Source organism: Vanacampus margaritifer, chromosome 8 (genome assembly GCF_051991255.1).
Source record: "Vanacampus margaritifer isolate UIUO_Vmar chromosome 8, RoL_Vmar_1.0, whole genome shotgun sequence".
In the NCBI taxonomy this organism is placed as follows: Eukaryota; Metazoa; Chordata; class Actinopteri; order Syngnathiformes; family Syngnathidae; genus Vanacampus; species Vanacampus margaritifer.
In genome coordinates, this window is record NC_135439.1 from 14,271,230 (window position 1) to 14,282,477 (window position 11,248).

The 11,248-nt window shown below is 37.9% G+C and overlaps 1 protein-coding gene across 1 annotated transcript; it reads left to right on the forward strand.

The window, feature by feature from the left end:
* The first annotated feature begins 2,599 nt into the window (after positions 1–2,599).
* On the forward strand, positions 2,600–4,997 carry il10 (interleukin 10). The gene is made up of 5 exons (XM_077573349.1): positions 2,600–2,812; positions 2,918–2,977; positions 3,062–3,226; positions 4,510–4,572; positions 4,654–4,997. The coding sequence occupies exons 1-5, from the start codon at positions 2,642–2,644 to the stop codon at positions 4,756–4,758; spliced, it is 564 nt and encodes a 187-aa protein (XP_077429475.1). The 5' UTR covers positions 2,600–2,641; the 3' UTR covers positions 4,759–4,997.
* The last annotated feature ends 6,251 nt before the right edge of the window (positions 4,998–11,248 follow it).

Consider the following 11,248-nt stretch of genomic DNA (forward strand, 5'->3'; position numbering starts at 1 on the left):
AGACACTGAAAATGAAATGTAAGAATGACATGGTAAGTATGATATATTATAAGTCTAAACTTCAATAACATTATGAATGTTTAATTTCATATTTATTGTAGCGCTGTATAAATAAAACAAATTGTCATTGTCCAAATACTTCTAACTTCTACAACTAAAAAGTTGTTCTTGAAAAACTCATTAAAAACAAAAAATGCCACTCATTTAACTATTTACATTTAAATCTGACACTAAAATTGGCTGTTTTTTTTCTTCTTTTTCCTGATAACTCTACCATCACTTAGCATTTCTCAGGCCATTGCATCACGGTTTGCTTCATTTGCCCTTTATGCAAACTCTCCATGTACATTTCTTAGATTTTGCAATATATTGATTTTTTTTTTTAAACAAACTGAGCGTTTTCTCTGGAATATTTTGAGGTCAGCACAGTGCCCACTATTAATATTTCTAACAACTTTGTACCAGTTTACTCTATGTGTGACTCAAGTGTCAGGAAGTTATTAAACATCTTTGAACCCGACTGACACAAACTGTGGCATGACTTCAAACACCTCTCCAAAATACCAAAGTTACCCAATAATGATGGCTAGATGGATAGGGACACATGACAATAGGACAGGACATCCCATAAAGTTGAAAACGAAAGAAAAACATATAGCACGTGTGTTTGCTTCATTTCAAAATAGTACAACCTTGAAGGTTGAATGCAGTCCATTGCGGGTAATGGTTGACCTCCTAATTTGTTTAGATTTCATGGATTAAGATGTTTAAGGGTCTAATTGTTGCCATCATAACATCTTTAGTACCTGTATAGGCAACACATTAAGCATTTTAGTATTCTTAACTTTTGCATAATTATTTAAAAAGTTAGTAATCATAACACATTAAAACACTGTTGTAACAAATGGGGGAACAGTAAGAGTAGAATAAACATTCTAATCTCAATTTTTAAAATTGAGATTAGAATCTCAATTAATTAGAATTAGAATTAGAAGATTAACATTCTTCTTTCGACATTCCTTCTTCAAGACTACTCCTTCCTTTGGCTTTAGTGTTGCAACACGAAATAAAAAAAAAAGCCATAAAAGGACATTACAAAGAGCAAAAGACGTGCTAATTTCTTGGGTCACTGAAGTTTCAAGTGTGGGGGTGTCAAACATACAGCCCGCGGGCCAGAATCGGACCATCAGAGGGTCCAATCTGGCTCGTGAGGACAGAACACAAACTGCAGTTTTTTATTAAAAGTAATTGTTGTTGCTAATTTAGATTTTTTATTTTAATCTTAATTTCGCTAAATTTGACTGACGACCACTTAACTGTCATCAGGAAATTTGTCTGTTACTCAGGATATGATGCAAAAAAATTTACTAATTTTTGTTAAGAAATTTCAGAAAAAACGGGAAATATTTTGACCTGTAGTCATTTTTAACTCATTGGGCCCACTTTACATCAAATTGGGTTTAAGTGGCCTCTACATTAATATGAGTTTGACACCCCTGCTTTAATTTGTTATAATTTGGGGCATCCTGAGTAGGTCTCTGCATTGTCCAAATTTTGGTCTGGATACAATGTGTGGGTCGACTATTGTAAATTTTTAAAATGTGCTTTCCTTAACAACGTCGAATGGAGCCATACTTTTGCTTTAAAAAGAAAGTCAATCCCAAAATGTTATTTTGAATAATATGTTGTATGTTCCCCCACTTGTCTAAACATGACATTCTAATTAATATTACGGCAAAATTCACCTGTTTTTATCTATGTCAGGGGCGACCATTTTGCCACATGCTGTCGACTGAAAATGACATCATAGTTGCTCAGGTAACGACCAATCACAGCTCATCTTTCAAAAAAGCAGGTGAGCCGCGATTGGTTGTTATCTGAGCTCTGTGTAACTATGATTTCATTTTCAGTCTACAGTGACAAAATGGCTGCACCCTAAGACGGATAAAAACAGGTCGAATTTGCTGCTTAACTGATATTCCACAAACGCAATATTAATCACAATGTCACATGACTAGTTGTGCAGCATAGAACATATTATTGTAAAGAAGGTTTTTGGGTTGACTTCCTCTTTAAGCTACTTGCCATTAATCAATAAATTGCAAAATACAAATATATATATATATATATATATATTGACAGAGAGATCATCAAGATTTCCCCCTAAAATAAAATACATTTTTTTCACAGAATGAGAGGAACTTATAGTGATTGCATTTGTCAGAGATGATTTTGGAAACTGACTGATAATTACTAATATTAAATAGATGAATTTGGTGTAAACCACTATTAAGCAACCAAGGTCAATTAAGTCAGTCCATCGTACAAAAGTATATTTTTCAACAAAAGCTTACACAGCTTTCTTGTAATGTTGAAATCTAGGGACACCCCAGATTTTCCCCCCATGACATTTGAAGATGACACCAATACGCACCAATCTATGTAATGGGAGGAGTACCCCATGTGTAATGTATGAGTCTGGGGGGGGGGGGGGAACTTTCCCACATGCATTAAGCATGTTTAAGCAATTTTTCATACTTCCCACCCAGCCCATATAATAAGAGAGAGATTCCTCCAGAAATAAGCAGCCACTTCCACCAGGTCTTTTGAACCACCGAAAAGCCAAGACGTATCCAGCATCATGAGCACCAGTTGTCTCTCGGTCCTCCTGTTGTTCCTGACCGGCCTGTCCCTCCTCAGCAAAGTGTGCTGCAGTCCCATGTGCAACAACCAATGTTGTCGCTTTGTTGAAAGATTCCCCGGCAGGCTTCGGAGGCTGCGAGAAGACTACGTGCAGATCAGGGGTTTTTACGTGAGTACAAGCCGTCGATGCACGTCCGTGAAGACAGCAAGTGCAGATTAGAACCCCCCGCACACTCTGCTTTCTCTGACGCTCTATTTTTTTTTTCCCTCACAGGAAGCAAACGATGACCTGGACACTGCGCTGCTAGACCAAACTGTCGAGGACTCTTTTAAAGTAAGTTCCTCTCTTTTATCTCAAATGTGTTGTGGTTGCATACATCAGGAGCAAAAACAACAAGAGTTTCTCTTTTTCGATCAGACGCCGTTTGCGTGCCACGCCATGAACAGCATTCTGGACTTTTACCTGGCCACGGTTCTGCCTGCAGCCATCGCCGGGGTGCCGGAGGATACCAAGGAGTTGAAACCTTACGTGGAGTCAATCGAGCTGATTTTTCACGAGCTCAAGAAAGATGTCACCAAATGTGTGAGTACAGCAGTTCTCGCGCACGGAGATGTTACGCGCCCGTTATGCCTCATCATGCGCGTCCAGTGCGCACGATTTCTGGTGGTAATCAGAAATACAGGACTCGCTACTCTCACACTGACTCATAAGCAGAAGTCAGATACTTGTGTCGAAAAAGACTTTGGTAAAAGTAGATGTACTGCTAAAACTGTACTTGAAATAAACGTAAAAAAAAATGTTTAGCGAACTTGCCACAACGAAATAAAAGCGGTACACAAAATGCTTGTCCTCTAAACCTGTGTAGTACTAGTGCCATATAATAACCGAATACAAAATACAATACAGTATTTGTTTTTTCATTAGCAGACTTCAGCTTCATTTGATTGTTTAGGCTGACACGAAACACAACACATAGCCATTAGAATCATTTTTGGAACTAACAATACCAAACATTATTTTAAATAAGGCCACGGATGGGGAATAGATTCTCTGAATCTGTTGCGTCACAAGTCAATGCCCCCTTGGCCCCTAGTTCATGATCCCAAATGTTACTGCTGTCCCTGACATCCACTGTTTGAGAACGCAAGATCTCATTGAAACAAGATCTCAACCGCAGTATCGTATTTATTTATTTATTCATTCATTCATTTTTACTGATGTGTTGTCATCCACGGAGGTTGAAAAAGTAGCGAGCAAGCCTATTTTGAAAAATTAGATAGATAGATAGATAGATAGATAGATAGATAGATAGATAGATAGATAGATAGATAGATAGATAGATAGATAGATAGATAGATAGATAGATAGATAGATAGATAGATAGATAGATAGATGAATGGATGGATAGAGTCATAGAACCCTGGGTTACAGTTTCTGTGGGGGCCCTCTACAATTATCACAAATGTGGCCATTTAAAGTTTTCTCTCATGCAATATGCATTTAAATTAATTAAGATTTTATGACCCAGAAGCATATTCCCTTTGCTAGATGTTTAGGTCTTGAGCCGGATGAAATTAAGTTTCTGTTTTCAAATGTATGGATGACTTCCTTGAGCATGGCAGAAAAAAACTCCCGTCCTAATTGTGGGATAAATCCCCAACGCTCCAAACGATGAGGCACATGCATGAGTATGACAAAAAAAAAAAAAGGAAGAGGTCACTTGTGTGCCTCACTGGAAGTGATCATGACGCATTGAAAAAAGAGGCGGCGTATTACGTGCATCATCCCAAACTTGTAAAAGGGGAAGTCAAGTGAAGAGCATGCTTGTCTGTCTAAATAACAAACTTTCTCTGTTCTTCATGCAGAGGAGATATTTCGCCTGCCAGAAGCAGTTTGACATCATCCAATTGAATACGACGTACAGCCAAGTGAGTTTTCCTGCATCGCGGGAATTGAATGCATACGTGCTGTTTTATTTGTTCGAAAGTCAGCCCCGTGTTTGTCTTCAGATGGAGAACAAAGGAGTGTACAAGGCCATGGGTGAGCTGGACGTGCTCTTTAACTACATCGAAACATATCTGGCTTCGAAACGGCAAAGGAACATGTCTTTGTAAAAAAAACAAAAAAAAAACTTGTTGACCCTCATCAATGTGAACGCAACATACATCTCAGGAAGAAGGGATAGATGTGTACATTCAAATGTATTTTTTACTGCTTGTGTGTGTGACATGAGTCTATTTAAAGTCTGTGCTTTGGAATCATATTGAGTCCAATGTGTCGGCTGAAGTATTTCTTATTTTCATGTACTTTTCTATTTATTTTCAATCTGTAGAAAATAAAGAATTTGCCAACATTTATAGTTTCACTTTGTATTTCTTGTATGCATGATGACTGAGTGCATCAATCCCTGCACTACTACCATCTATACATGTTAAGTGCAAACCCAACGTGCTGATGCAGGAACCTCAAATGTGACCTATATCTTCCACTTACCAGCAGAAGTACCACAGCATGTATCGAAACTTATCGTAAGTGAAACTACATAGCGCTTGCATGCTATGCATTGCCAGTCACACAGGGTTAAAAATAAAATAAATTAAAAAAATAAAAACTAATTTGTCCTAATGATTGGTTTGAAAACTGAAACCAAGCTGCCTTACTTCTGGTTACTTTTCAAATGAAAAAGCACCAAATATAAACTGACTAGCCAAATGATAGAACATAAATGAATGCCTTCCTGACAGTGTCAATCAAAATATAGTACCTGTATTGATTATTGTTATCATCTGTGAAGGAAGTCACATGCACCAAGCACGAATCTGGTCCATTTTGACCCAATCCTGCTTCTGTTTGATTAATAAGTGAATTGTTTCCTCTGATCACAATTTTTATTTTTAATTGCTGACAATATTTATTCCAAGGATTTTTTTTTTTTATGTCGCAGTACGACTAATATTAAACCCTTTAAGCCCTAAGCTATTTTTCAGGCTTCTGCTCGAAAAATACATACCCAAAACAAAAAGAGGATATCTCTGCAACCACTATGGTTTATTTGAATAATTCTTGTGTCATAATAAAGGAAACACTTTTGAGATTGAGCACAGCGGGAGAGCCGAGTTATTTTACTGTGTGGTGCAATACCGATTTCTATATTTGATCATTAAGTTAGTTAGCGTTTGAGCTGTGTTTGGGGCATGTAAAAATGACTTATATGTTCTTGTAGTTCTGCAGTTTAATTTGATGTGTGATATCATTATATTCTTTCATGATTAGTGCATTGTTTCACACAATTTCTTCTTCACAATTTCTTCTTCAAAGTCCTAGAGGCCCCAATTGGGGGGCGCTCGGGCTTAAATTAACTGGCTGTTGAATGCCTCCTTTTGGTGTTGTGTCAAGATTCATGTTCGAGGTTCTTCGTTGGCAACTGCTGTCTCGTTCTTGTCAGAGCCCATGCTGTTAATTGCATAAACTGCTCCTCGCCACATTGCGGTCGCGCAAGCAAACACAAATATGGTGCCCCATCCGTGTGAATGGAATGCGGCGATGATTTACGCAAACAAGCTTGGATTTCAAAGTATCTGTAAAGTTCCTGATATGACTCAGAGCTGTGCATTGAAACCACTTTACAGTAACACATTTCATCAGACGCTCAAGCCATTGTTGGGCCAGCAGCGTTGTGTTTGCAATGAGAACTCTTCTGTAGAGATGTCGTTCATAACAAAAGTGAAATAAAAAACAGCTTCTTTTTTTTCCCATTAGCACAGTGGTTCTTAACCTGGGTTCGATCCAACCCCAGGGGTTCAGTAGTCCCTTTTTGGCTGTTGTGATGGTACGTCGTGTAATTTCTTAATTATTTTAATCTCTTCATACTATGTCGAGCAAAAAAAGAAAGTGGCCGGACAAATACGTGCAATATGAATTCACATGTATAATGGAACGTATGGTGTTCCACAGGGTTCAATTCTGGGGCCTCTGCTGTGTTCATTGTATCTGCTCAGCCCTGGGCTCCATCTGAAGAAAACTGTGGCGGTTGTTTTAAATAGGCTGTTCATTTTGTTGACCAGTAAACCCTACATTTGAAAATAATAATAATAATAATAATTTTATTTTTCAATCAAGAAAGGTTCGGCGGTGTATGCGCATAAGAAGCTGATGGGGTTCAGTAACTCTAAGAAGGTTAAAGATGCATTGTGCCGTTTAAAAAGGTAATATTAAAGCTTTTTCTACATCATGCATGCTTCACCAATGCCCAGATGAGTACAAAGAGCCCTGAATGTTTTACACCTATCAGCTTTTATCTTCCCTTTATAGCAGAGTGTACGGACCCTCACACTCCGCAGTTTCTTTGGGGAGGGTTAGGTCGGAGTTTTTCTTACCTCATTGGATGTCATGTCTTCGTTTGTCAACTGTGGCTGTCGCTTTAAGATCGTGCACGTACTCGCACGGAGACCATGAATGAGCCTGACCCAGATGTTGCAGTTACGCTTTTGGCCAGAGGTGGAAGTCGCGAGTAAAAAAGTGACAAACTGCACAAAGATCCTTTAAGAACCACCAAATTAGCATCACGTGCATCCAAATGCCCCGACTGACTTGCTTGTACAGTTTTAGCTCACATCCACTAGTGCATTGACTGGATGCTTTAATTCACGATCAACTTTTAAGAACCACGCATGGACAAAATGTTCTCCCAGTTAATATTAGTATGGTGTGACCTGTGCTTTCTCATACTGTAAACAGAAACAGTAACCATGTGGTTATGAGTGGAAATGGTTGTTTGTTTCGATATGTGTCTTGTGATTGACTGGTGATCAGTCCAGGGCGTACTCTGCCTTCCCTTCAAAGTCAACTGCAATAGGCTCCACTTCCGCATGACGGTGGAGAGGATAAGCGGTACAGAAACCGGATTGGATGGATAAACTGAAACATCAGGCTGCAGGGAGCTTGACAGTCAAAATCATTTGTGTTGGATACACTTGTGAAAGTGGCAGTGGTGACTGCGATGAGACTGAGAGCATCGGTTGATGGATGCGCGATAAAACTCCTCGATGAGGTTTCTTGGGAAACGATTCGCCACCTGTTTGCGCCGGTTGTACGCAAACCGCAACTCTCCCTTTCGAATGGTAAAAATGGGTCAGATATTAGAATAGCACTCTCGAGTTTGAACAGTTGGAAAAACGAAAAACGTTTTGCGGTGTTTCTGTTGATGTTTCGACTCGAAAGAGTCATCGACAGTGGATGGTTAGCTATGAACGTTGTGAAGTCGCACAAAACCAAAAAGAAGGATCTCGACACTGAATTGTGTATCATTAAAAAAATTCATTCAAACGTATCGTACCATCAGTAACAAACAACAAGCGGCGCAGACACAAGATGACAACAGATGAATGGACTCTACCTTGGCACATGTCCCATCCATCTATAAAGGTTGATGGTAATTGGCGGTGTCGTTTTTGCATAATCATGCTAACTACCATACTAATAACATTCATTCATTTTCCAAATTGCTTAAAAAAATGGCAGTGGAGACAATACAGCCTACCTACAGGTGGAAGTAATTAATGGTTGGACGTCCACTGCAACTATAGAGGAAAGATGACCATACCATGACAAATCGGAACTTTTTTTTGTACCCAATACTTTGTGAAAAATGACTCACTTCTCTCTGGTAACTTATCATTGTCTAAAAATCTAGAGGCTTCAGTATTTCCTGACAATGCAAATGACTATACATGGCATCATCTGAGGTGTTCAAGCAAATAAATACAAATTTGACAGTAAATGAAATACAAGTGAAAATTAATTGAACCAGTGACAAGGAAAATTAAAAAGTACTGTAAATAAATTTAAATAATTTGAATGTAATATACAGAAATATAAAAAAAAACAAATGACATATTACTACATTGGTGAATGCGAGTGTGAAAGTTTGTCTGCCCACATGCCCTGCAATTTTCTGGTGACCAGTCCAGTGGCATTCACCGCCCATCACCCTAAGTTTAACTTATTCACTGCCATTGACGCCTATAAACGTCAAAAAATCATTTGAACTATTTCTATTAGTTTAACTTTTTGCCCCCACTTTTGTAAAGAGTATGAAATCCTAGACTTTTTTTTTTTTTTAAAAGAATAGATTAGTCAAAATTAGCGCGATTAAACATTTTTTTATTGTAATTAATCGCATGACTTTAATAGTTAACTCACGATTAATCACAAATTTAAAATCTGTTTTAAATGTACAATAAAAAAAATTATAGGTTTTCATACTCTTGCTAACAAGAGTGGAAAAAAAATTAAACTAATAGAAATAGTTCCAATGAATTTTTGACGATAGCCGTCAATGGCAGTAAATGAGTTAATTAGTATGACGCAGGGTCTTACTCCAGAAATTGGTAATAACACTTAGGTTACAGGTTATGTGAATTACTGCATGTTAGCAAATTGTTGTGTCACTAACTGACCTACTTAGTCAGAGGTTGGTCACACTGCTTCCTGCATGAGCGGATATGAATTGATTGAATTAATATGACCAACACAAAGATGTGTCACTACCTCACTGGCCACGTGACACGCTTACTCTTGTCATTGGGGTCACTATTTTAGAGCCTGGCATGAGCCATCGCAGGTTCGCAACACAGACATTTTTGAAAATCACACCACCCTCCTTTGAAAATGGTCATGTGTGAAAACAGAAGGTGTCCATTGCAGTTTCCAGTGCACAATAATGTAGAAAAGTGACTTCACATGGCTTTTTTTCATAACCTCCCTTGAGACTCAACAGAACACCTTGTTTTTTTTTTTAAAGTCCACTTTTATATAAGTGTACAGTCTGTTTGAAATGCAGACTTCAATCATTCCACATTGTAGATGTCCGCACTCTAGTGAGTGTCTTTCAAGTTTGTGTAAATCATGTACTGTATCGCAATTCGCACTACAACAGTGGCACATTAACACATACTCTATGTCAACTAAGGTTGTTCTAAATTTGGTTTTAGATAACAATCACAAAAAGTTGGTGTTTTTGCCTTTACAGGGTTTCTTGGTTTACCACAGAATCACAATAACCTTTATTGGCCAAGTATAAAAAAGACATTTGTTTCCAGTAGTTTGAGTCACACTTGTATTACAATAACAGCAATTATACAATTGCATTTAGGACATACTGTAACACACAAGTTCCTTTTCTACAGAAACAACATTACCCAAATTTGTTTGTAAGACCAAATCTAAAGCAGTCATAAAAAAATAAAAATAAAAAATAAAAAATCAAATGGAAAAATGTTAAATGAAGTACTCAAGTTGCTGCAAAAACAAGTTATGGTTGGCTTTCTTTACAAAGTAGGCTGCCGTCATACTGACCTGGTATGTACAGTATTTAACATTCATTTTTACAGGTCCCACTTTCAACATATGTCTGTATGTCTATAATTTAAAAAAAAAAAAAAAAAAAAGGTTCCCGATTTGACTGGCTAATTGTCAGGTAGAGCGAACTGGGTGGGTCTACTTCTGGGGGGCTCCCCTTGACGCTCTCATTTAGCCCCATTTTCCTCAGTTGACAGATATGCATGGACTGGAGATGACTGTTGGTCTTGTCACACTCAGAGCAGGAAAAGTTTTGTGGCTAATTTGAACCTGGCGACAGATGTATGTTTGACAATCTGGTGGAACACACACACGCACACGCACGCTAATGTCCCAAGTTGACTCAATTCCACCACATTTGTTTTATGACACAAAAATGTATATTTCTGGAGCAACAGTGAAAAAACATATTTGTCACATGTAGAGTCTGAGTGTCGCATGCCACAGACAAAAAAAAAATCCCAATGCAGAAAATTGCTGATATCATATACTGAGTCACATCTATTGCATGGCGAGGGGTTTCTGAAAGCGGCATATAGAACATCAATGGAGATTATTTATTTATTTATTTATTTTGAAAAAAAAAATAACACTAAGAATCACATGTCAACAGACATGACTCAGTCAAAGGGCTAGCAATTGGATGGTTTGGAATTTTTTTTTTACTGTGAAATGGCACACTCGTGACAAACATCCTAAAACAAGTGGCTGCACCAATAAAGTTATATAGTTAAGGCAAGTGCGGCGTATAACATAAATAATATGGTAGAGACTCCCAAACTACTAAGTTCCATATACTGTATATATATACATATATATATATATATATATATAAGTTAATACACATAAGGGCCATGTGTAGACTCAAGAAATATATGTATTTTTTAAAAAGATGTAGTTGATGTTTAGATAGACAGTATGATGAGGAATATGACTAAATAATGACATAACATAAACCTGGCTGTTTGGATTCTCAACTTGCAGCCTGACTGATGACATCAGTGGACTTTTTCATCAGATAAATTGGCAGCCGATCCGCTTTGTTGACAAACTGTGGACTGCTGCCAAAAAAGAAATACTATCCAAGCCAACATTCACGTTTTGTCACAGTTACAGCAGTGAAAGGGGAAAGGGTAGCTTAGTAACTTGCCTCGTAAATCCCAAAAGTACCGGTAGGTGCTGTTTCCAAAGCGAGAAAAACAACCTTTGAATGTTTCCCACACGATACACCGCCGCGTTCATGCC